We start from the raw sequence: 27,392 nt of genomic DNA, 5'->3' as shown, positions 1-27,392 counted from the left end.
TCATCATGTATATCTATATGGATGAATGTCAATACTCACACCAGAATGGGTACAGAGTCTGTGATAAAAGCAAAGATAAGTGGCCTGAAATGCGTCAGCATTCTGGTGTGGCTATCAAAGCTAATACATCATCACTAAACACGTACGTTCTGGAGATTGCAATCTCAGTAGATTCCGTCCTGGCCACAAATGAGGTCTCCAAAATATTAATCCCCATGTCCTTATCTGGAGTAAATTACATTGTGCAAAAGTATCAAAGCAAGTCACATTATACCAGTAAAATACCGCATCAGAAGTCATGGAAGCAAAGTCATCACTGTGTAGTAATATTCTCCTGCCATTATCTTATGGTGCTAGGTTGTAATATCTTTATACATAAAGGATTCATGTGTTTTGGTATTATTTTTGCAGGATGGAAACTACCGTATTTTCAGTGGCAGCAATAGGCCCAGCATCCAAGTGGCTTTACAATCCACCAAACTCCAAAAAAATAGAGTCTATGCACCCCTATAAGATATGCACATCTTATATTACAATCAGAGGTCTAATATGAAGCTTCTGGACCCAATGCAAAATCTGTATCACCTTCTATAGTTACCCCAAAGCGCCCAAGTCGGTGGTTTCTGATTTGTATCACCACATACTTGTTCCCTAAAGTTCAACATTGTTATCGAATGGAGAAACATTAATATTATTGTCCCTTGTCTTACTCATTTCATCCAATAAAACACTGGTTAGTAAGAAGTTACGTTATCCCGCTATTCCAGTGCCACCCTATGTAACTGCCTAAACCCACTTACACCTTGTTCTGCCCCAAGAAACACAGCTGGAATGATGATGATGAAGGACAATGAGTCCGCTTTATGAGCTGAAACTTTATTATAGAAAAGTGAGTTTATACAAGCCACGCGTTTCAATTGATAGAAGACCACTGAATCATTGAAGATGAGCTAAGACAAGAAAATAGGTGACATTTAAGGCAGGCAGTTTGACGGCACTCCACAGATAGTGATGCCCATAATGGTTATGATCGCTTTGGTGTTGCAGCCCGTTCCATAGAAACTTGGATCTAGAAAATAAAAAAAAACAGAATTACTAGAAATCACTTTCTGTTTTTATCATTACGTAGTGCTACATACATGCTAACAAGGTAGCAATATGAGTTATCTTTTAGGTTATTTTACTTATTTGTATGGGTTACATATTTAGACTGTTATTGTCATATTTGTATATAAGGGATTTCTGGGCTTTTAGAAAACAAACAACGTACTTACCTTTTTCAGATTGCTATCAGTAGTTATTTTTAATTTTCTATTCCTTGCTAAGCTGTGGGCAGCACAGTTGCTTTTATGCTACCAGGGCTTGCTCGATTTATTGCCAGCATGTCCCTCTATTACAGAGTGTAGTTCTATAATGACTTCCTTTACACACTGTACTGCATTTGTTGTCAGGATGTGAAAGATGCCCCTCCAGAGACAGCAAGGTTACATATAGATTACATCATACACTTTTACATGGGGTGCTTGCAAGGTTAGGTATAGTACTCTAATCATACTTCTGGGGGTCTAGAGTCTACAGTGGTTCATGCTTAATATATATATATATATATATATATATATATATATATATATATATATATATATATATATATACTAAAGGGAGGACCCGGCTTCGCACAGGTATATTACATGTTATGTTTGTGTAGTGGCCTCATAAGAATTGTCCAGTTTTGCACTGGTGTATTTTGTATGTTGTTTGCGTGTATGTCCATAAGCATCATGTGATTATGTGTATCTCATTTTGGATATCAGTGAAAAACCTGTGATCAGTTGTTATGGATACCTGGAGTAAAGCTGTATCTAATCCTTCCCCATGCAGTACTGTGTTTAGACACAAGTATCTAATCCTTGTTGGTGTGGTACTGTGTACAGATGTGTGTATCTAATCCTCCGGTAAATGAAACTGTGTGCAGACGTGCATATCTAATCTTACAGCATGTGGTACTATGTGCAGACGCGTGTATCTAATCCTCTGGCGTGTGGTACTGTGTGCAGACAGGTGTATCTAATCCCTGTGTGCAGATGCGCGTATCTAATCCTCCCCGTGTGGTACTGTCTGCTGAGATGCGTATCTAATTATCTGGCATGTGGTACTGTGTGCAGATGCATGTATCTAATCCTCCAAAGTGTGGTACTGTATTCAGACGCATGTATCTAATCCTCCCCTGTGTGGTATTGTGTGAAGAGGCGCGTATCTAATCCTTTGGCGTGTGGAACTGTGTGTAGACTCGTGTATCTAATCCTACAGCATGTGGTACTGTGTGCAGATGTGTGTATCTAATCTTATGGTGTGTGGAACTGTGTGCAGACGTGCGTATCTAATCCTCTGGAGTGTGGAACTGTATGTAGATGCGTGTATCTAATCCTACGGCATGTGGTACTCTGTGCAGACGTGTGTATCTAATCCTATGGCGTGTACAACTGTGTGAAGACACGTGTATCTAATCCTCCCCTGTGTGGTATTGTGTGAAGAGGTGCGTATCTAATCCTATGGCGTGTGGAACAGTGTGTAGACGCGCGTATCCAATCCCCCGGCATCTGGTACTGTGTGCAGACGCGCGTATCTAATCTTACGGCATGTGGTACTGTGTGTAGACACGCGTATCCAATCCCCCGGCATGTGGTACTGCGTGTAGATGTGCGTATCTAATCCTCCCCCGTGTGGTACTGTGTGCAGACGCGCGTATCTAATCCTCCCCCGTGTGATACTGTGTGCGGAAATGCGTATCTAATTCTCTGGCTTGTGGTACTGTGTCCAGAGGCATGTATCTAATCCTCCAAAGTGTGGTACTGTGTGCACACACATGTATCTAATCCTTCCTTGTGTGGTATTGTGTGAAGAGGCGCGTATCTAATCTTTCGGCGTGTGGAACTATGTGTAGACGGGCGTATCTAATCCTATGGCATGTGGTACTGTGTGTAGACGCGCGTATCTAATCCTCCCCCATGTGATACTGTGTGCTGAGATGCGTATCTAATTCTCTGGCTTGTGGTACTGTGTGCAGAGGCATGCATCTAATCCTCCAAAGTGTGGTACTGTGTGCACACACACGTATCTAATCCTCCCCTGTGTGGTATTGTGTGAAGAGGCGCGTATCTAATCCTTCCGCTTGTGTAACTATGTGTAGACTCGCGTATCTAATCCTACTGCATGTGGTACTGTGTGCAGACGCGTGTATCTAATTCTATGGCGTGTACAACTGTGTGCAGACGCGCGTATCTAATCCTCTGGAGTGTGGAACTGTATGTAGACGCGTGTATCTAATCCTACGGCATGTGGTACTCTTCAGACGTGTGTATCTAATCCTATGGCGTGTACAAATGTGTGCAGATGCGCGTATCTAATCCTCTGGAGTGTGGAACTGTGTGTAGATGCGCGTATCTAATTCTACGGCAAGTGGTACTGTGTGCAGACACTCGTATCTAATGCTACGACATGTGGTACTGTGTGTAGACACGCGTATCTAATCCTACGGCATGAGTTACTGTGTGCAGACGCGTGTATCTAATCCTATGGCGTGTACAACTGTGTGAAGACACGTGTATCTAATCCTCCCCTGTGTGGTATTGTGTGAAGAGGCGTGTATCTAATCCTATGGCGTGTGGAACTGTGTGTAGACGCGCGTATCCAATCCCCCGGCATGTGGTACTGTGTGCAGACGCGCGTATCTAATCCTATGGCATGTGGTACTGTGTGTAGACGCGCGTATCTAATCCTCCCCCGTGTGGTACTGTGTGCAGACGCGTGTATCTAATCCTCCCCCGTGTGATACTGTGGGCAGAGACGCGTATCTAATTCTCTGGCTTGTGGTACTGTGTGCAGAGGCATGTATCTAATCCTCCAAAGTGTGGTACTGTGTGCACACACACGTATCTAATCCTCCCTTGTGTGGTATTGTGTGAAGAGGCGCGTATCTAATCCTTCAGCGTGTGGAACTATGTGTAGACGTGTGTATCTAATCCTACGGCATGTGGTACTCTGTGCAGAGGCGTGTATCTAATCCTATGGCGTGTACAAATGTGTGCAGATGCGCGTATCTAATCCTCTGGAGTGTGGAACTGTATGTAGACGCCTGTATCCAATCCTTCGGCATGTGGAACCGTGTGCAGAAGTGCGTATTTAATCCTCTGGTTTGTGGGACTGTGTGCAGACGTGTGTATCTAATCCTCTGGCGTGTGATACTGTGTGTTGATCTGTGTATCTAATCCTCTGATGCGTGTATCTCAGTTTGGATATCAGTGTTGTATTGTGCATGTGGAGTGACCGTGTGTATTGCAGTTGGAATATGAGTGAAAGTCTTGCAGGTTTGTATTGGCTAAGGGGGGGCACTGTGTTTGGAATGCTGTATCTCAGCAACAGTGCGTCCGAGCGAGTTGGAGTCTTGTCTTAAACCTTCCCGGATACCTGAAGTGTCTCTGTACCAAATTTGGTGAAGATCGGTCCAGTCGTTTGGTTCGCATTAGAGCACAGACAGACAGACAGACAGACAGAAATTCATTTTTATAATATAGGGAGATATATAGATATATATATATATATATATATATATATTTATATATATATATATATATATATATATATACATATATATATATATATATATATATATATATATATATATATATATACTTTATATATAGTGGTTTTAGGTTAATATTTATTAAAAATGGGAATCTATATTTATATATTAGTTAACACTTAAAGGGGGTCTACCAGCGGTAAATAGGCACTGGTCTGGCTGAATGATATATCATGCTTGGTAAAAACCTCCCATCTCTCTGCTTGAACATCATCAAAATTTTCATATAAGATGTCATGTACATCGGGTACAAATACAGTTGTGTATCTTCCTTAACCACAGCATCTAGCAAAGTATCACTGATGAACCTGCGGTTGCTTATTATATGCATTGTTGCAATATTAGAAGAGAGCAGTGACAATGCTCCAGGCGGGTGATTATATTTATATCAGTCCAGAATTCTTACAATGGCCAGGGATTTATGTTTTAAGAAATAGACCTAAATCCCAGGGTTACCGTATAATGACAAAATTGTATATTTCTACATCTGCCACTAGGAGGAGCTCACTGCATAGAGATCCAATTATCATTTGCAATGAGCTCCTGCTAGTGGCGGATAAAAGAATTACAGTGTGTAACTCAATTATTTTTCCTGAACTTAGAGAAGGGTTTCTATGTACATCCCAAGTCTCTGATTTGTGGGTCTCCTTTAAGTCTGAACAAGAAACCATCTCTCTTTTTGGTTTTACACTATAGAATATTTACTATGCAAAATCTGGAAGGCGAAGAGAAAGTCATCTGCTTGTCAAGCCCTGAACTATCATTGATATGTAACAAAAATGAATGAATTATATGACTTTCCAACTCATGCAAATTTTGCGAAAATTTCAAGAACATAGGTACCTTGAGCAGAAGAATTGCCTTTGTAGTGGCGTGCATCACACAGCCGCCATATAGGTGGAATTAATGTCACTATCGGGTCTGTACATTATAGCACTGGGGTCTGGAACGGCAGCCCTGCTCCCTTTCACTGCATAGGGCTGTATACCTAATATATGGCTTCCGACATCCAAAACATATAATCAGGGCAGGGTCTGGGTGATGGATCCCAACCAACCTAATACTGATGACCTATCCTGTAACTAAGTCATCTGTATCAAATACCTTAATATCCTGGTCAACCCCTTTAATCAAAAAATATTAAAGACCCTTGCAGGGGCTACAGAGGATGCAGACCCCCTGCCATAGAAGAACATGAGAATACTATACATGGTACATGGTAAGTTGAGGGATTCTGTTACCGATTCTTCACAGGCACCCAGGAGCTTCAAGTTGACCCTTAATAAAACATATTTTGGCAACTTTCTACATTTAATCCATCAAGTAAATTTCTTTCTGCCTGCAGCTGCCTCTAGAGGGAGCTCTCTGCTGCCCCCATTTATACATTTCTGAACTCCCCCTAGTGGCCACAAAATATTCCTCTCTATTTAACTCTATATGCACCTGAACTGCTTAGAGGAAAGTTTCCAGATTTCAGGAACCCCCTGTCCTATATTTGTCCATGCTATGGGCCCTGTTATGGTGGAAATGAGCCATTGGGAATATGTAACTGTAGTTTTGTTTGGTCTACTAATTCTCTATGAAGAAATAATTTCTCATACAATTTATAGTTTCCATATTAGAGGATAAGTGAAGAAGGATCAGTGATAAGATGACATTCCTTATCTATCTGTCAGTAGATATGTCTATGTTATATTTTCAGAGAAAATGTTATTTTTTTGTGTCAGACGTCAGAACATTGTAGGGTTGTATAATATGAAGAATTCTGTTCTTGGCTCGTCCGCTCATTCATTGTGTGCTGAATCTCGGGGAGTTTGTCACTGAGCGCTGACAGAACGATTATCCTGTCGTCATCATTATATCAAAAATAATGACTTTTTTTTTCTTTTTCTTTTTTTTTTTTTAGAACTATTTTATACTCCCTTCGTGTTAGGGTTTACAGCTCATATGATTTAGTATTAATAGATGGTATATAATATAATTTATCTATCCATAAATAATCCTATATAATGCGTTCAATAAAAGCGTTCACAAAATCCAATTCAATGCTTGGAACCATTGAGGGAAGTCAGAAGCAGATGGACCCTGAACTTGTCACATGAAGATGCTATTCAATGCACCAGCACCATGTCATAGAGCAGATGTATAGCTTTGTTAGGAAAGACTCACTCTAACTTGTCATGTATTAATTAAATCCCAGCCTATTCTCAGCTCAGGTGTCCAGTGGGCGGTCCTCTTTACTACAACCGCCCACTGGACTCCCAACATAAGGTATTTAAATCAATCATATACAAGTTTCAGTGTATCTTTTCTTACAAAACCATATCAACCTGTATATCAATCTACTCAGATTCTCCTGATGTATAACATGGTGTATGCAGATCCGGTGCTCAATGTAACAGGTTCTCTTAAAGTATTGATCTTTCAGTAACAAATTAACAGTCCACTCTCTTTGAGTTATAAATTCCAAGGTACTATGTATATTATATTGTAAAAAACTTGGAGATACAATAAAAAATATAAAAGAAGGTTTAGTAACAATATCAATAACGGGATTATTTGGCCTAGAAACTGTCAGTGACACAACTTTAATATCAAACCTCCATCTTCAGGTGGATCGCGCCTTGTGAATCCACTTGAAGACACTCTCGACTAGGCCCATTCATTTGAGCCTAATCTGGATCGCATTGCCATGACTGGATGCCGATGCACTGCATCCAGTTAAGGTTAACCCATATTTTGGACCGGAACCTGAGGCGGCCTTCGCCTCAGATTCTGGTCCAAAATACTCCATCTGAACTTAGCCTTAGGCCTCAACCATATCCACCCAATATAAGACTCTACAGCAATATTGCAAATAATGTAAGTGAATGGGACTGGCGCCACCCTTAGTCAAAGAAATTTCCAGCACTGATAAATTAGTTTAGGCTGAGGAAATCATCCCATAGATAACAGTTTTGTCTATAGCTTACTGTTAATATCCTTGCCTCCCATGCATTAAAGGCTGGTGTAAAAAAAAAAACATACTCACCTGTCCAGTGTCCCAGGTCACTATCTGGTCCCTGCGCTGCTCCAAGGTTTTGGACACCAGAGCACCAGGGACAGGTGAATATGTTTTTTTGTTTTTGTTTTAATACATATCCTGGACAACCCCTTTAAGTTATGCATTTGAGAGCGGACAGTGACTATATACAGGAATAATTTAGTAATTATTTCCATACATATCAAGTTCTCTCCTAAAGTTCAAGAGAGGACCCAGAGGGGACCCATTCCCCACTGTCCTATGTCGGAAAATATCTACAGGGCATATATGACCTTTGTCAAGATTTGATCTTCGTTATGTAACTTCAGGTCTTCTTTGCCTTTATTGCCTATTCCATTGCTTTCACCACCCTCCACCCTTCCTCAGCACTCAGATTAGGAACCTTCTGTACATAGTTTATTCTGTTCTTCATCATCGCCCTACTAGACCTGGGTTATATATTGTATTTATGTATCTCTGTACTATTATGCTTGCCTATGGGCCTGCAAACCCATAAACTTGTTTACACTCGGTTCACACTAATGTACACAGCTCCCTCTAGTGGTGGTTGAAAGTAACCAGAATGTTATCATTTAAGCGGGTTTTCTGAGACTATAATATTGCTTGCCAATCCTGAGATATTCCATATGAAATAGATTGGAGATTGATTCCCGGAAACCCCATTGATCCCCTGACTGAAGGAGCTTCCCCTTCTTTACTGTTAACCAGACACAGGTAAATATATCACCTATAAGTAGATTAGTGGATATTTTAGCACATGCCCATTGTCTGTTGTGATCTCACATGATATTGGAGTTACAGATGTAATCTTTACATGAATGTTCCCCATACTATGACAGTAGTTCAATGCCATGTATTTGATATTCATGTAGCAGAGCCGTTCACATTCACTTTCATGTTGCTACATCTGTACAGTCACAAAACTAGAAACGCGTTGTAAAGTTGTCTTGTGTTATTATGAGACTTGCCCCTCATTGCAGGATGTGTCCTAAATATTTGCCGATTATAATAACATTGGATACAGAGTGAAACGCGGGAAAACCGGGCAGCTGTGTTTATGGTAGCTCTTTATTAATAAACATGTCATCTCGTTTTATGTATAAAAACACGGACTATCTGACCAGTGGACACGCAGAATAGAGAGGAGATGGAGGGAGGAGGGAGTCAAATCACAGCAGCCAGGCACGTTCATTCAGATTATGAGCAATGAAGGCAGGAGGTCTAGCATCCAATATTCCCACACAGAGAGATGCCCAAAAATCTCAGAAGGCCGAGGTTAGTACAGCCATGCAGATTCACAAACAGACCGGCACCTAAGAGAGACCAAAAGGACATGTAACACCAGCTTCTTGACCCTTACCAGATGACCTTGATGGTTAAATAGCAAGCAGTTTGTTAGTTGCATCTATAAAGAGTCCTTAGACAGTCTAAGATGTAAGGAGCTATTTGACACCCAATGGAGAACCATTTGCCTATGGCATGGAGTTAACATGTGGTCATCAACGCTATTCCTTCTCTTTACAGTGACTTTTCAGGGTTAAGAAGTCATAATCTGAGTAATAGGCAATGCTGGACCACTATTTTGAAGGTTATGGCATCACTAGTGACCAGATGCTTTGTAAAACTGCTTTGTAACAATAGGACCAAGCCAAGTATTACCCATAGACCAGTAGAATGGGCACACCTGAATAGTCAGCTTCTTAAGGAATACCATTTTTTTGACCCCTTAGGATTATACCATTACATATTAAAGGAGTTCTCATCTTTGTAAAATCTCTACATTTTTAGAAAGACCTTTTGACTAATAATAAAGTACACCCGGTACTAGACTATAATCTATGGCAAAACTGCCTTTAAGTGTATCATATTCAGGATGATGCAGGTCAGGACAGGTTCTTCAGGGCAGGACAGGTCCTCAATGTCATTTTTCCCCACTTTGGCCAAAAGATGAGAATTCTTAAAGGGAGTCTGTCACCAGAACCCAACATATCTAGGATGGACTCAAAGATGGACTTCAAAGATGGTCAACTTATGATCTAGTAGTTGAATATACAGTTTACATTGCATTGCCTATGGACATACCTTGTGTTTCCTGAGCGTAGAAGGTTGGGACTCCTTTGCACAGGGCTTCAATATGGCTACCAAACTGTGCCACATTCTTGACTTTGGTCTGAGAGACGGTGTAGGTCAGAGTTCTTGGAGGAGGAGCATTGGGGTTCTGTGAAAACGTTATAGAGGGCGTTTCATTAACTTACAACCCCAAACCAGAACAGACCTTATACCTAAATGTATAATACTGTTAAATGACAACAGATCTTGGCTCCTTCTAGATTCCAGAGAACTGAATATTCTGCAGACTTGACATTTATCAATGTCAAAGCACTCGGTGATCACATTAGATATTGCGCTTAACTTGGACGTGATGTACATGCGGTGACGTTGTGCGGCTTCTTATTGCAAATAACATTTTTTTCTCATTTGCATTTATGTGAAATGAAGGAGAATGTTCCCAGACCAACAAGACCTCCACCCATGTTTAGTTACACTTGGCAAGATTACGTGTAAACATTGATGTGTACAGATAACATAAAGTACAAATCTCATATGTGCATGTAAATGTGCAAATAATTTGGGATATGTGTCTAAGGCTACTCTGACTCTATAAAAAAAAGAATTGGTAGATCCTAGGTAGACCTTAGTGGAATTGTCTTCTGCTGGACCCATGACCTCAGTGCTGTGTCAAGTATAGTATTACAAAATGCAAATACAAGGTTCCTTGCTACATTGTCAATATCCTAATACATCCAACCCATCTGTTTCTTACATAAAATATCACATTCACTACAATCCAATTATTTTTAGAGCTGGGCTTACCACTTTCTCCTGGCTGGCTTTGCTTAGTTCTGCCAAGCTAGGAACCATATTCCTGTTCATCCTGCTAACAACACAAGCTCTCCTGGACACAAGACGGGCAGCAAAGAGGCCCTGCAAAAAAATGACATTGAGATTACTTAAGATAGTACTTTGTGACCACACTCTTTAGACTTCCTACACTATTGTTCCAGATCCCTTAATACACATCCATGCATTTAGTTCAGCTGAGGGTGCCCATGTTCTGAAGTAAGCCACTGCCTAGAGGCAACTTATCTTCTTTGAGATCAAGGGATTGGTCATATGGAAATACAACATGTCCAAACCTCCCCCGCAACATCCATTATTGTTGGAGAGTTGGGATACTACCATTCATTTTGGATAGTTGACTGGTTCCACAAAAATCGGCAGGTTTAACCAACATTCATCTAACATGTAAGACCAGTTTTAAAACCTTCTGCATCTAAACCAGTGGTTTCTAACCAAATTTATATCCGCAATGCCAACACGACACTGAAGATGTACTGTGAGTGGTGGTAGTGGAAAGTCAATGATTGGAGACCAATGGTCTAAACCAGTCCTTGATCAAAACTTTTCTACTCTTTATTTCATACCATCCAGTTCACCATTGAAGTCTATTCCCACCACCACCTGTGCCATAGTTCTGGCATAATTTGCACCAAAAACTAAAATGCCTTGCACCACATTTATGGCATGTTTTAGACACAATTGTGACTTTTGGCATTGTGGGAAATGGGTTTAGCGGGAAGTGGGCATGGTCTTTGTTGTGATACCTGCACAAAATTTGTGCTAAAATTTTGCCACATTTTTCTGTTGAAAATGAAGGCAAAAAATGGAAGGTGTAAAGTTAGACTAGACATTCTAATAATGCAATGGACTTAATATCCAGCAGTAGACATTATGCAAAATTTGTCCCATTTTAACACTGTCATAGTCTTACATAGTCTTAAATCTGCCCCTATGAGCCTCAGGGGTACTAGGTTTAGAAATGAACGTATAGTGCACTTACTCTATTGTAGTCCCAGATGGAATTCCATGAGTGCCAGCCATTGTACTGGTTGATATTGGCAATGTTGTCATGATTATCAATGTTCACGGTCTGGTGGACATTGCCCCCTTCATTGCCTGAATTGTTGATGTCGATATTCTGTAAATGATGAAAGACATTAGATATGTTCTAATATTTCAGATGATATGCAATGAATAGTTGAACAGTTTGTAATATCATTACGGAAGGATGACATTGTAAAGGGCAATCCAAAATTGGTCAAAAATAAAAAATAAGTAAACATGGAAAACTAACTTTATGGAAAAAGATATAAATGTTTCCTAAATCAGAACTTGGATATGAAGATCAACCCCGTTGGGATGTATGTGGAATGAATAGCTCGCGGAACCACAATGATCTGATTACATTGATGTATAGTCATTCCAATCATAGTCATTGTCATAAATCACAAGCCATCTCTAATCAGTCCCGGCTAATAGGCAAGTAATCTGTATATGGTCAATTATGTATACATGAAAAGGAACCTACATCAGTTGCAAAGACCACGCCAAGAACAGCCGCAAGTAGGATCTGAAATACAAATGGAAGAGTTAATGAGCCAGTCGTGAAACTTGATCATTTTGATGTCCTGAGAGAGAACGGGACATGGTATGAATCATGTCCAGCTAAATCTTTTTACTAGTTACTGGTGAATCTTTCTGGATAAAAGTCATGGAGTCATTTCTGATCACCGTGTCAACCTTATATGTCTGAGTTTCTTATTCTTTTATGTTTTCAAAAAGTTGATAGTTATTTATTGTCACCATTGAGACTCCCACCGAAGTTCAAGTGGTTTAATAGCAAAAACATTGGTATTTTCCACAAAAGAAAGCTATTGTATGTTGTAATTGTAGACATAGTGGTTGTTACCCAATATTCCTACAAAAGTATCTAAAAAACTGGTTGACAATTTTTTTATATGCATGTTTTTGTATGAAACATTCTGTTGGTAAAATAGCATAATACAGATCACAAAAAAGTAGACATCTTATTTTTCGAGTTTCAACTGTACTTCCAGTTAGGAGATGGCTACATCTCCTATTAGAATCATAAAAGTAAGGGTGCAATGGAGAGAAGGGGGGTTTAGCCATTTTGGTATCCAAATTAGACATTGACAGTGACTAGAGATGAGCAAGTATTATTCGATCGAGTAGGTATTCGATCGAATACTACGAGTACCACTCGTTATTCGAATGGAAAAGTCCGATGCAGAACCAGCATTGATTGGCCGAATGCTATACAGTCGGCCAATCAACGCTGGTTCTTCTCCTACCTTTAGAAGTCTTCTCTGTGCAGCTTCCCCGTGGCATCTTCCAGCTCTGAATTCACTCTGCCAGGCATCGGGCATCGCTTGTAGTGCGGACATGTGCAGTCAGCTCGGCCCAGGCCCGATGCCTGGCAGAGTGAATTCAGAGCCGGAAGACGCCGCGAGGACGTTGCACGGAGAAGACTTCTCGGAGGATCCAGCCCGACCCTCACTCGTGGACTTGGTAAGTTTAATTTGATCGAACGTTGCCTATCCCTGAAACAAGCATTTCCCCCCCCATAGAGTATAATAGGATTCAATATTCGGTTCAAGTAGTCAAATATTGAGGGGCTACTCGAAACGAATATCGAATCTCGAACATTTTACTGTTCGCTCATCTCTAGCAGTGACTTCTCCATAAGGATTCTCGAGATACACAATTGTGTAAGCTACTAGATCCTCTGCTCTCTCAGCTGTGTCCTCCTAGTTACCATTAATCTATTGGTGGAAGACATGACCAAATTGAGAACCGAAGATACTCAACGAATAAAAAGTTTTACAATAATATAGAATGGTTTTGCACAAGATAGATTACCAAACCATGCTATTTATTTCCAAGTTTTCAATGGTCACCTTTCTTTGGCTATAGAAGTAGGATAGAGAGGCATGAAGAAAACACCAGATACTTACTAGAGCCTTCATTCTGTGTGGTGGAGATGACTATAAGCAGGAGAATAGTAGTATTGTATCTGCCATATATATGTGTGATAATGAACCTTTGCTAAACAGGCCGGGCCTAAATCAGTAATCATTGGAAAGGGTCCATATCAAAATGACGCATGAGCTCGATAACATTATCACAATTTCCGTACAAGGCAAATTTATTTAATGGGATCCAATGTAGCGAAATCATAAACAAATAGAAATATGTGATAACCATTGATGGAATGGGTGGAATATTGTGCAAATAAACGTAAAAGGCCACAGAGAGACATGTTGAGCATTTCTGTTATTTCCTGTTTGATGAGACATCATGTATAATATCACTGTAGTATTCTGACATAATTTTAGCGTGGTTTGAGTCCAGATTAGTAGGCCCAGAGTGTTCCTTATTTGGATATTTTGAGGTCTACATTACTCACAACACATAAAGACCTTCTAATGTAATGCATCCATGTTGGAAGTGGAGGTCCACTGATGACCAGATAGATCTGGCGCTATAGTGTAGTTGCGTCAAAAGGGAAAAAATATCAGATATCTTTCATCGGAACCAAAACTTTGCTAATCTTGATTGTAGTTAAAGGGGTTGTCTGGGATTAGAAAACATGGTTGCCTTCTTCTTCTCAACCACGGACGTAAAATCCATTGGTGCAGCTCAGCAAACTCATGTTTTCTTTTTTTAAAGCTAGACATCTTGCTTCCAGAAATTTTGGGATGTGTTGAATCAAGAGAACAGGTAAGGAAGGATATATCCATACATATAGTTTCTAGAAGTAAGGGTCCAGACCAAGTCTCTAACCTATGAAGGACTTTTCCATATCAACAAGGGTGTGGGGGGACCGATCTGAAGGCCATGAAAGCCTTCTCTACTATGAAATATGAGATGGGAAATGAGATGCAGAAACAAATAACAGAAAGGAAGAACCCCTTATTTTATTTCCACTTAAGACACTTATTTTATAGTTATCATCTGTGAATGCTTTAGACTGGATGTCTTAATCTTGTGTCTTCTTCATAATATGCCATAAAAATTGCAATTATGAGTCATTACCATTTTAACTCTCAGTATTACCCCTGGTCACTTTCTTGAGCAACATCTAGAAGGAGATCTAGCGCTGCACCACCCACCTGCTTGGACTCTTGAGCTCTTTCCAGTCTATATGGTAGTGCCAAAATAAGTCAATTCCCAGCATTGATTTACAGCTGGTTCCTGCTAAACACTATCCTGTAGGATGACTCAATTTGAAACGTTACATCAAAGAGTTTCCCTTATACTGCCCTCATAAGTTATTATTCTTAATTTACACCACATTACCTAAGGGCACTTCTTCATGCTGGACCACGGGCCAGTGACGTCAAACCTGCAGTGTTACGATGGGCCTAGGGGAGAATCTCAATGGTTCTAGGTAAACATCTCGAGTTCTTTGATGGGCAAGGTGAGGATTATGCTCAGCTGTGTACATAAAGGATCATTTCATTTTATACTGTCTTCGTGTCTCATGTTCCATCTCATCACTCACACTTGCCTCACATCTCAACAAGAGGGCAAGTAAAGTCTCAAAGGATCGGGTGTGAGCAACTGGTAAAAATGACCCCATAAGAGGAAATCAATCATTATGGCACACCCAAATAACAGAGAATTAATGACTTAGGGAAACACTTGAGCAAGGGCCTTTTTTTAGATTATTACAACCCAGATGTTAGCCATTAATTTATCTGAGAAATAATCTAAGAATGTATTTATCTTCAGAAATATTAAGAGTAAATTAGAATTTACAAATTGTGTATATCTGAGAAGATTGTTTCTATTTCATCCATTAAGCCATTCAGAGGTTCCCACAAATGATATGTTTGGCTTGGCTTCATTTACAGATACAATAAATCATGGTGATTTCTGTTGGATTCTAATATATTGGGTCAAAGCGTAGAGCTAGATATATTATTGGCCGCAGGTGGCGCCGTAAAAAAAAAGGTTTGTTATTCTGATATGAATAAACTGATGAGATAAGATAAGAACCAAAACGATCTTCTTATACAATCACTGATGCCCCGTCTATGCAGTGCTCACCAGTGGTGTAACTAGGAATGGCGCGGCCCTGTGGCGAACTTTTGATTTGACTGTGAAAGACTGAAAGACCCCTGTGTATAATGATAGTGTTTGTGGGGTTTGCGGGCCCACGACCTCACTTACCGATCCCATCTCCTGCTCAAATCCCCATCTGCAGAAGGGGAAGCACCAGCCACCATAATGGCCTATTACGGGCCCAGTGGCAGCCACTTCCGCTGCTACCCCAATAGTTATGTCCCTGATGCCCACTGATGGTCACGAAAGTGTGGTTTGTACGAGAAACCATGATCGGTTGGGGGACATCATACATTTTATTGGAGTTAACAAACTCTACAATCTGCAGAGATCAGATTATAGAGCAGGAGATGCTGAACAGACGAATATATAGTTTTGTGGGCCAAGATTCAGTATATCCTGTGATTTATTCACCTAAAACCATATTCATCCTGGGAAAGTTCAGTGATTGACAGAATTCCTTGAATGACTGTATACTGCGATCACTGTCAATCACTGAATAGAACCGCCCACTGGACTATTAAGACCATGAACAAATAGAGATAAAAATAAAGTTATTGCAAATCTTATCCCATAAAGTTATATATCAATCTGTTCAGCTCATCCTGCTCTATAACATGCTGCCCACAGACAGGGCTGAATTTACTATCTGACAGTTTCCCTTTAATCTTTCTGTAATATATTTGGTTTCATCACATTATCGGATACCGAATGTTTGGGAAATTTGGGTTCTTCAGTTTTTATTCCATACCACCAGAGAGAGTGCTCAGATTTGGTTGATCAATTTTATTCCCACATTTACCTTCCAATGCTAACAGCACACCAACTAGTTCCATAGTCACTAGTCACGTCATTTCCTACCAGTATATTTTTGGAGTTTTGGAAACTAGAGTACCCAAAGAAAATCTACACAAAAATGAGATCATGTCCATGAAGATGTTATTCTTGATCATACTCTATAATGGGATCAGCCGATCCGAACAGCACGCTCGCATAGGAATGAATGGACGTAGCCGGCACGCGGGGGGTTAAGCGGCCGGCGTCAAAGCAGATGTACCAGGTGCATCCATTCATTTCTATGGTGCGTGCTGTTCGGTTCGGCTGATCCGAACAGTACTCGCTCATCTCTAATGATCAGAACAGCCACTGAGTTGGCTTTCGAAACCATCAGACCCCACTGATCTAAAATTGATTGCCTTCCTTATAGGGGTCGTCCAGGCTAAAATTTTATTTTTTAATTAGGCCAGGGACGATGAAAAAACAAACAAAAACATACTCACCTGTCCCTGTTCCTGCAGCTCCGTTGTTTCCCCGCTGCCTGTGGATCAGTGGCTTTAGCAGAAGGGATCTGGGACATAAAGGTCCGGCGAGGACTTCTGCAAACGCAGACAGCCGAGCAATGGGACCAGACCAGTCTGGGAGGACACCGGAGCATCAGGGACAGGTGAGAATGGTTTTTTTTTATTTTTACTTCCCCTGGCCTTATTAAAAAATAACATTTTAACCTGGACAATCTCTTTAAGGATAGCCCATCAATTTTAAAAGTGGATTACCCCTTTAATCCAACATATACATTTAGACAATAATACATTGCAAATAATATCTACATAGTTCATCCACTTTTCAGCATGTGACATTAACAAGTATCCAGGACTTCCAAATTGCCAGTGAGTGGATATAAAATGTGATACAAATGAGATCCGTCTTCTCCCAAGAAACTAATGGAAATATCGACATTAATGGTGATGGAGATGAGGGGAAGGAGGACTCCAAGCTGACTATAAGCAAAGGTCTGGTAAGAGAGCACTTAGCCAAGTTACAGGAAACCAAGTCCCCAGGACCAGATGATTTACACCCTAGAGTCCTGAAAGAGATAGCAGAGGAAATAACAGAACCCCTTGCTATAATCTTCGGTAAGTCATGGGAAACAGGAGTGGTCCCTTTAGATTGGAAAAGGGCAAATGTTGTCCCCATCTACAAAAAGGGGAAAAGGGACGATCCAGGAAATTACAGGCCGGTAAGTCTGACCTCGATAGCAGGAAAAATCTCTGAGCAAATTGTCAAGGAACATTTACTTCGGTACCCGGATGGGAAGGCATTAATTAACCAGAGCCAGCACGGCTTTATGACCAATAAATCTTGTCAGACTAACCTGATTTCCTTCTACAACAAAATCACTGAATGGTTGGACCAAGGGAATGCCGTGGACATAGTATATCTTGACTTCAGTAAGGCATTTGATAAAGTATCACATAACCTTCTTATTGAAAAAATGATTAAGTATGGCTTTGACAAAAAATCAGTTAGGTGGATTCACAACTGGCTTAATGATCGGGCACAACGAGTAATACTAAATGGCTACACATCCAACTGGAAGAAAGTCAAAAGCGGGGTGCCGCAGGGCTCTGTTCTGGGCCCAGTACTTTTTAATATCTTTATAAATGATCTGGACGATGGAATTATTGGGGAACTCATAAAATTTGCAGATGATACGAAGATAGGAGGAATAGCCAACACTAGAGAGGAGAGAGAGTATATTCAAAAGGACTTAGACACACTGGAACAATGGGCTGAGGCGAACAAAATGGTATTTAACAGGGACAAATGAAAAGTTCTACATCTGGGTAACAGAAATGTAAAAAACATATATAGTATGGGAGGAATAGAACTAAGTGATAGCATAGGGGAAAAGGACTTGGGCATAATAGTAGATCACAAATTCAACATGAGCCAACAGTGCGGTGCTGCTGCAAAAAAGGCTAATAAAATTCTGGGATGTATTAAGACAAGCATTGAATCTAGATCAAGAGAGGTCATTATTCCGCTGTACTCTTCCCTGGTCAGACCACACCTGGACTACTGTGTACAGTTCTGGGCGCCTCAATTCAAGAAAGACATCGATATATTGGAGCAAGTCCAGAGAAGAGCAACCAAAATGGTGGAAGGTCTGCAAACCATGTCCTATGAGGAGCGGCTAAAAGAACTGGGATTGTTTAGTTTGCAGAAGAGAAGGCTGAGGGGAGATTTAATAGCAATCTACAAATATCTGAAAGGTAGTCACAGTGCAGAGGGATCTACCCTATTCTCATTATCACAAGGAAGTACAAGAAGCAATGGGATGAAACTAAAGGGAAAGAGATACAGATTAGACATTAGGAAAAACTTTCTGACAGTGAGGGTAGTGAGAGAGTGGAATAGGCTGCCATGGGAGGTGGTGGGCGCTCCATCAATGGAAATCTTCAAGCGGAATCTGGATAAACATATAGCTGGGATGATTTAGGAAAACCTGCACTTGCAGGGGGTTGGACCCGATGGCCCTTGAGGTCCCTTCCAACTCAACCATAAGAAAAAAAAAAAAAAAAAAAGATTACGGGTATAACATCCTAACAATAATCTACTTGTCCCATCTTGCATTTTGGGTTTGTCATGCTAAAAGTATTATGTAACATGGGTGTAATGACCACCTTCAAAACAAATATGTAACTTTCATCTCTTATCCTAATTTATTTGGCATTGGGAGGAGGAGAAGCCCAAATCTAGGTACATGTGTATTTACTCAACCTTTAGGCAGGACAGGATTAGGAGCCAAGATCAATTGTGCTAGTCAAATATGTGATTTATGTATCTGCTGACTCCTTACATCCTGTGTAGCTGTACTGAGATATTAAATATACAGGGATCTGTACATTATACCGGGGCAGAATATGTGATCAAGGAGCATCATAGACAGGAAAATATAGGACATAAGAAGCTAATACTAACTTTGCTCTCCAATCTCCTCTATGACTCTATACCTAGTGTCTTTCTTCCTATACCTTGTGATCTCCATTCAATTTTCTGCTACCCATTAACTTTTATTTTCTACTATCTTAGGTTAGATATAGTCAGCGAGCACCAATATGTGGTTATAACAAAGCATGGTGCAGCATTCAAAGCAGGAGCGTAACTACCATGGTAGCAGCCACAGGGCCCTGGACCTTAGTGGGCTCAGCAGGCCCTTGATATTTTGCTGTTTTGGGTTTTTTAATAGATCGTTACCTGCTGGAGTAACAGGCCCTGTTTACTTACTGATCCTCGCTCCTGCTGACGGACGCCATCACTTCTCCCTCTGTGGAGGTGACTGTGATCAGGAGAGGGGATCGGTAAGTAAAGCCATGGGCCCATGAACCCCACAAACACCGCTATCATTATACTCGGGGGTCTTTTCAGAACTCTGAGTATAATGATTGGAGGGCTAGAAGAGGTGAGGGAACATAAAAAACATTGTTACTTCCTATTTAGTGATGCCCCAGATGTCACATGGACCGGGCCTGCATCATTATGCGTCACAACGCCGGCCCGGCTCATATGATGTCTGGTCTATCATTAAAGATGGCTGACATCAGCGGGGAGTGCACCGGAGCCCAGGAGAGGTAAGTAATATTGTTTATGTTTGTATCCTCCCCTGGGTATCCGATCATTATACTCTGGGGTATAAAAAGACCCCAGAGTATAATTGTTCATGGGTTGTCCACAATTTGGCATAATACTGTTCGCAGGGGCAATTATGTGGCATTATACTGAGTATGGGGGCCACTATGGGGCATAATATTATGTGTAGGGGACACTATGGGGCATAGTAGTGTGTGCTGGAATATGGTTTGTTTTTGTGTGCGCTTTCAGGAGGGATCGGGAGGGGGAACTATGTCAAATGTTCTCTTTGGGGACTAGCCATTACTGGTTACGTCACTGGCTCAAAGACATATCCCATAATAATCCTCATCCTTATAGCCGTAATCCTCCATCTGTTTGGAGAATCCTCACATTGAGTGATAGGTACCGAGCAAACGTCAGAGGTCCTCTAGATCCTTGGATAACTGGATCCTGATGAAATGGAGTGTTGTATAACAGCTGGAGCCCCGTACATCATACATCCCAATTCCAATATGCACGCTAGCTTCCAAACGGAAGGGTTCTCCTGGGAGGATTACAACGTCTGCTAGAAGGGTACTTATGTGTAAACCCCATTCCAATTGACAAAGGGGTTATACCCCGAAACGCTTTCGAGTGTCGTGTGTTTTGGTATTTATTGGAATTAAGTTATGTGTGATTTAAGAATTTGGAGTAAATGCGGTGCCTTAATATTTTGGTTGTCCTTCTGCACTTTCTGTCTCATAACAGATGTGGAGCACCTTGTTCTTAAAGGGATTGTTCAGTTTCAGCAAATGAATGTTATTGTTTGTATAATATACAGTTTTGCAGTGTACTTTCTGTTTCAGTTCTTGACAGTTTTCTAGATCTCTGCTTGTTGACATTGTTTGTTTAGTTCCTGTGGATAAAAATCAGTCCATGGTCATGTGATATACAGTCCATGGTCAGGTAAAGGACAATTCCTCATCATGTGATGGACACACAGGTGCAGGGCTTGTTACCAGACAGAGCTCGGAGTACTGTGCTGTGACTGTAACGGACTGTGCACCTGTGTGTCCATCACATGACTCCTGCAAAACTGATTTTGGGTGCATTCACACGGAGTAAACGTGCTGTTCAATGTGGCGCATTTACGGCGCGTAAACGCGGCGTTAACGCAGCGTAATTGCGCACCGTAAAAAAACGCGGCGTACACATGCCGTAAACGCGCCACATTGCGCGGCGCGTTTACTCCGTGTGAATGCACCCTTTAAATAATTTCCTTCACCCCTTTGTGGTTGCAATACACTACGTTCCATATTTGATGGTCCTGTCCTCATATCCACTGTTTTTAGATAGCCATACATAGAATGACTAAACATCTTTTTCGACAGTCCTTTCCGATGTCAGTCCCTATTTTTCTTCTTAGCCTTAAGCTTGCAATCCTCAAATATGTCCAGTTTAAGTTATTCCAGTACATTCTGATGGCTGCCCAAATCCATATCGCTCTCAGCTGGAGGAAACCTTTTATCTCATTGACTGACGTTATTCGGAGAGTCGATATTGTTATACTCAATGAAAAAATGAATGCCTCTATCTGAGATACTTGCTTGTTTCTCGATAATATTTAAACACCCCGGATTAACAGGTCTCGCATCCCAAGACTGCCATATTGCCTACAGCTCTGATTGCTGGATAAGATTCCCAACAATTTTCACCCCCCCCCCCTTCTGTTTCAGGTAGGATTTTCTTCCCATTCACCTCCATTCTACTTGAATTATGATGCTACATTTCTCTTGCCGTGGCAGGGACATGTGATCTTCCATGATGCCCATGTGCTGTCTATCATGCCCATAGACCATAAGAGCACATTTGGACAACGATATCCTAATGGCAATACCAATGGTGTAACTAAAGTCTGGTGGGCCCCGGTGCAATCTTTTGTCCGGGGCCCCCTACCTCATCCTTACAGTGAATTCTTGATAGTGATGGTTACGGGTGCTAAGGAGTTTAATCCACCTTAGTGTGGTTAGGGGAATGTGAGGGTCTCCTTGGTTAATGAGCCAGATGGAAACTTCAATCTAAATACTGCTGCCAGTGCTTATGGGCCCCCTAAGGCTCCTGGGCCCCGATGCGACTGCACCCTCTGCACCCCCTCAAGTTACACCCCTGGGCACTACTCCTAAAATCCATCCATGGATAGCAAACCAATATAGGTTTTCAACATACAAATTGACTCTTCCCATAGCGCCAAAAAAGTAAGCAACAAAGCCCTCGATCTTCCAAAGAGTTCAACATATCAAAAAAAATGATAATATCTCAGCAATGGAAGCAGCAATTCACAAAGGGAAAACATCATACGATTGAGGTGACCGTAACTTATCTATCTATGGGTTGATATATTGGGTTGTGGTGACAGATTCCTTTTAAATTGTTCCTTTCTTGAGATTTATCTTGTTAAAGATTCAACTTGTTATTATTATTAGGAAGGATAGAGTGATCAGTATAAATAAGAATTTATGGACGCCTCATGTCTTTAATGCATCATGAACACTTGGGCTACATCTGTGAATAATATGTGAAAAGCAATGAACGTCCTGTCTCAACAACTTGCAGCAAATAAAAAAAAAAAGATCTACAAATTACTTAACAAAAGTCAAATAATGGTTCCATCTGGCAATATTACTTGTCAGATGATCTTCACATAATTTCAGTGTCTTTACTACATTATCTCCATCCCATTAGAAAATGAAGCCAAAGGATAATAATGGAACTGGCTATGCTCTACTCTCAGATATGTCTGTGTGGTCTTCACACATTACTAAGGCAACACTAAGAAAATAAGTCAAGATAACACACCAAATATGTAGCTGCAACTCACATAAAATATATTTTCTGTGACTTAAAACAGGAATTATTCTTTGAAATAAATGTGCGTGCTTAGACCTTATGTTTCCCAATCAGAGTTCGCTAAACCTGGCCAAGAGTCGCCTAGAAATCCGATGGAAGAGTTGTCATTTGTGGCAGGGAAAGCAGTAAAATTAGACAGAAAATGGATTTATGGAATGCTTATCCACTTTTTGAGACAGAACTGGGAGAAGAGTGTCTTTTTAAGTTATTCCTTGAGCTAATAAGGTTTGGAGTCACCAGTTATGATCTAAGATGATCCACAAGGCCTGTATTAAGAGCAACAAGTAGGGTGAAGGTCTTGAGTAGTTGGCTACATACAGTTTTTTTCTTAGAAAGGATGGGATATAGACAGTAGTTCTTCTTTCTTACAGTGCTGAGTCAGTAATGACCAGGGCCCATTTCTTTGGAGGCTTTCCATGGGTTTTCTACAAAGTTGATCAAAGTCTGTGTAGGAGGATGAGTTAAGAAATATGATTAAGACACCATTGGGGACAAGGAATGATGTATTTTCTGTGAAACATTCAGTTACATGTAATAAAAATATGCACCCTATAAACTAAAGGTTTGAGTTAAATATCTTTGAGTTCATGAATTGTAAAATTTACAAGAGCTCAAGAAAGTCTACGTTCTTTAAAGTCCCACAGAATCTGCATATCAACTCAGTCCTCAGACAGAAAGATTGGGTCATCTCAATCAAACAGTGTTTTACCCTTGTGGCCTCCTTAGTTGAGATGTCACTTGTTTTCTCAATATGCAAATGAGCTCTTCGAAGCAACTAAGGAGTTGCTACTTACCTCTCTGGAGCAACGGTCACGACCTATTGACAAAGACAGCTGATTCACAAAGGGACAACACTATTTGATTCAGGTGACCATAACCTATCTATATGCAGGAGAGGGTTGATGTCCTGGATTCTGGTGACCGACTCCCTTTGACAGATTCTAGAACATGCTCCCATGTTGGTGCTGCTTACTATATAACCCAGATCCAAGTTCTAGAAATGCCTACCATTTGTCAAGAAGGTAGAGAGGGGAAGCATTTATAGATTTATTTTTTTTTTATAAGTAGAAGAATGTTGTCATCTGCCATTAAAGCCCCTTGCCTTCTAATGATGAGATGACTCTGTAGACTGTCCCAGTCTATACAGGTGAGCTGAAGATAGACCTGCAAAGAACAGTAAATGTCAGTGTTCAAGTGGCTAGTGTGAAAACTGGATTATTATGAATACCATGAAAATATAGATACTAGAGATTTAATGTATGTAGAGAAGGAGAACATTTTAATGTTCAGTGGTCTTTTACTAAATTATTGGATTTAAGACTTTAAGATCTAAAACTCTAAAGATGTTTTGAACTTTACACCTAGAAGTGTAAAAGGTGTAATATTATCTCTTAAAATAATGATCCCCACTGATCAGACACAGAGTTCCTTTCCCTTTTCTATGTTGCCTCCCACTCTATATCCTTTCTGCTCCCTTTGTATCACATTCACTTGAGGGGTGATGAGATGCAAAATCATATCTCATAGACAAGAGCAGGTGCTGTTAGTGGGGAGAATGTATATTCAGGTATATCATTCCTTAGCTTTCCTTTTAGCTGTACATGTCCAGATATGTGTGTCCCAAAATGAGTAGCTTTGAAGACAATACTGTTTTGTGATATATGATTAGAAAGTGAAGAGCTATATTTTGTGAATTGCAGTATTTCATGGGCTCTCTTATCATATTGGGATATTGTATTGTCCTCACCCAATTGTAATTAAGGCTGAGACCCCGCGTTGCAGAACACAGCTTTTTTTGTTGCATTTTCTAAGCCAAATCTAAGGGCCCCTTCACACGGCGTAAGCGCTCGGCTCATTCCGAGCCATACACGCGAGCGCTTCTAAACACTTCCCATTCACTTCAATGGGAGCGCTCGTAAAGCCGGTTTTACGCATGCTCCCATTGAAGTGAATAGGAAATGTTTAGAAGCGCTCGCGTGTACGGCTCGGAATGAGCAGAGCGCTTACGCCGTGTGAAGGGGCCCTAAGAATGACTACAAAAGGAATGGGAAATATATAGGAAGCTCTTATACTTCTACCTTCTGCTCAATGCACTCCTGGGTTTGTCTTAAAAAAAAAATGCAACAAAATCTGCAACAAAAAAGCTGGGTTTCTAATGTGGGGCTTTAGCAACTCTTGTTATATGGGATATACATCGTTGGGGGTTGGGGTTAAGATGTAGTCATTCCGGCCTTGTTAGCAATTTGCCAGATGGGTACAACCCTATAAAATAATGGGGACATCTGTAATAAGTTCTAATCTTTGCAAACCTCTTTTGCGTAAGATGCATATACTATAAAGAGCCAATCTGAGAATGGCTCAAAAAGACAGCAATGGCACTGTATGAGAGCAATATGATCAGCAGGTTTGTTGTACAACTCTGCTGTCAGATGTTATATCCCTGTTGGATGTTGTGGAGTAGATCCACTTGGCCGCATGACGTGATGAAGGTAGAACATGGGTACTGGTATCAGCCCTGTTGTTGCTAAATCTAATTGCTCAATATTTGTTCAGAATTTGTGCACAAAGCGGTAACTGGAAACATATGGGACATCTGGATTACAGTTGGGGATATTATTACTTGACTGAGGAAATCCATGTAGAGGTAGAATGAGAACTTGGAGCTGCTGAGATAATAGCACCTAAGCCCATTAACCCATTTTCTGCCAGTGCAGATTACATGATAGAAGCCTACAACTGATATATTGATATGGTAAAAGAAGGCGTCTGGTGTAGATTAAAGCTAGGTTGAGCATAAACAGATGTCACAAAAAGATTAGTAATCTACATATGACGAAAACGTAAATCAGCGGTCTAAATATTGTGACGTTAACTCTTATACTCAAGGCTCAGTGTGATGAGATGTGATGATTTATAGAATGTCTGAATATTTATTTGGCTTAATACCTGGAAATGTGGGCAGAGCCGACTGCGCATGTCTGTTTGGCCATAATCGTCGTGAACGTAACTTCTTCAAAACTGTATTAGGGTACACCACTACGCGTTTTGGGCAGAGCAAACAATCACTGGCTTGCAGCCTTGAAAGTTGCTAACCAGGGATGCAGCACGCGTGTATCCTCAGTTAGCAACTCATCTTTCCAGACTGCAAGCCAGTGATTGTTTGCACTTGATAAAGGGCTCTGCCCGAAACGCGTAGTGCTGTACCCTAATAGAGTTTGAAAGAAGACACATTCACGACTCAAGCCCTATTTCCTCCCTACCTTATTGGTCCTGTACCTTGAGGGTATTCTGCACCATGATGATAGAAGAAAGCACAAGAGAGCCCATTAAAGGAATTGACTCGTCTTCATTAAGGTGATCTGTATGAGGTACCGAGGTTGTTCAGACATTAGATTCACCCAATACAATTAGAAATTCTGGAACAAAATTAGTGAAACTGGTTTTTATTTTCTTAACTTCCTTCTTAAAGAACTTGTAAAAACTCCAAGACGCTAAGAAGTGAAGCATAATAAACAGCCGTAATTTTTATTAGGTGCTTTATACAAAGTTACAGTACATGATTCTACTATAATGACCCAAATGAGAAAGAAGACAATGCAAGCAGGGATGAGCATATGAGTAATAACTACCATATGTCTATTGAAGAAACTACGCATTTCTGGGTTGGCTCGACCCTACCTCTACTATTAGGTCCACCTTGTCCTGAACATAAAATAACAAAAAAGTTGAGTTCTGAATATAATTTTTCACCATAATTTGTATTCACATCATTTCATTCTCCATTCTATTAGGGTACGAAAATTGGATTAAAAAATTTCCATATGGTTACTGGCCCATAACCCCCACATTGAAGTCGAATTGGCTGGCATAACCTCTCTGTTCGGAACACATTGTTCCATCTTATCACACATCTGTTCAATTGGAATAGGATCTGGAAAATTGAAAGGCTACTCCATTAAGCTACATGTATTCTCCTATTTGTGGATCCCTTCCATGAATATCTTAGCCTGGGGCAAGATCCTGTTGTTATAGTCCATACGTTGCTGCCATGAAAGGTTGCACATGACTGATAATAACTATCTGCATATGTTCTGTGGCATTCATAGGATGGTGGGCTTTATTGAAGGGCCCATAATGTGCCATGAGAATACATCACACCCCAGCCTACCGCTATCTCCCCTAAGCTGTGTTGACATATAACAGATGCCTGGGATCATAAAATGTTCTTTTTTAGTATAGTCCTACACTCTATGAAAAACCTAAAGCTGGAGTTTATCAAGCAAGGTGCATCAGTACCATTTGTCTCAACTTTCCAAAAGCTGCACCTCTAATGCTCAAGTTGACTTTGAATTCGATAGATAACAGACCCATAAAGGATAGGCCAATGATTCCCAAATTTATATGGATCTTCTTTTCAGTGAG

General features: G+C 40.6%; 2 protein-coding genes across 4 annotated transcripts in view; both read right to left on the bottom strand.

Annotated features, from left to right (window-relative positions):
* The window catches only part of LOC142202758 (gastrokine-1-like), a 474,099-nt gene that overhangs the window by 12,209 nt on the left and 434,498 nt on the right, over positions 1 to 27,392 (bottom strand). The gene's annotated exons all lie outside the window — the stretch shown is intronic.
* Positions 856 to 13,662, bottom strand: LOC142202756 (gastrokine-1-like). Of its 2 annotated transcripts, none has more exons than XM_075273061.1 (6): positions 13,559 to 13,662; positions 12,112 to 12,153; positions 11,584 to 11,721; positions 10,557 to 10,667; positions 9,765 to 9,900; positions 856 to 1,069 (listed from the first exon to the last, which is right to left on the bottom strand). In XM_075273061.1, exons 1-6 carry the CDS (start codon positions 13,568 to 13,570, stop codon positions 975 to 977), a joined length of 534 nt encoding a protein of 177 aa, XP_075129162.1. In that variant the 5' UTR covers positions 13,571 to 13,662; the 3' UTR covers positions 856 to 974. The 2 variants fall into 2 exon arrangements, with proteins under 2 accessions (XP_075129162.1, XP_075129163.1); XM_075273062.1 differs by lacking the exon at positions 856 to 1,069 and adding an exon at positions 8,733 to 8,995.

This window comes from Leptodactylus fuscus, chromosome 5 (genome assembly GCF_031893055.1).
Source record: "Leptodactylus fuscus isolate aLepFus1 chromosome 5, aLepFus1.hap2, whole genome shotgun sequence".
NCBI classification, from domain to species: Eukaryota; Metazoa; Chordata; class Amphibia; order Anura; family Leptodactylidae; genus Leptodactylus; species Leptodactylus fuscus.
The sequence above is the reverse complement of the archived record's forward strand: the minus strand, read 5'-3'. Positions and strand labels throughout refer to the sequence as shown.

Bases quoted from the DNA above. Each gene is read 5' to 3' on its own strand.
- LOC142202756 (XM_075273061.1), bottom strand. The intron at 9,901-10,556 runs GTAAGCCCAGCT...ACGTTTTCACAG, and splicing joins AAGCCAGCCAGGAGAAAGTG to AACCCCAATGCTCCTCCTCC. The intron at 1,070-9,764 runs GTATGTCCATAG...TTTATTTTCTAG, and splicing joins CTACGCTCAGGAAACACAAG to ATCCAAGTTTCTATGGAACG.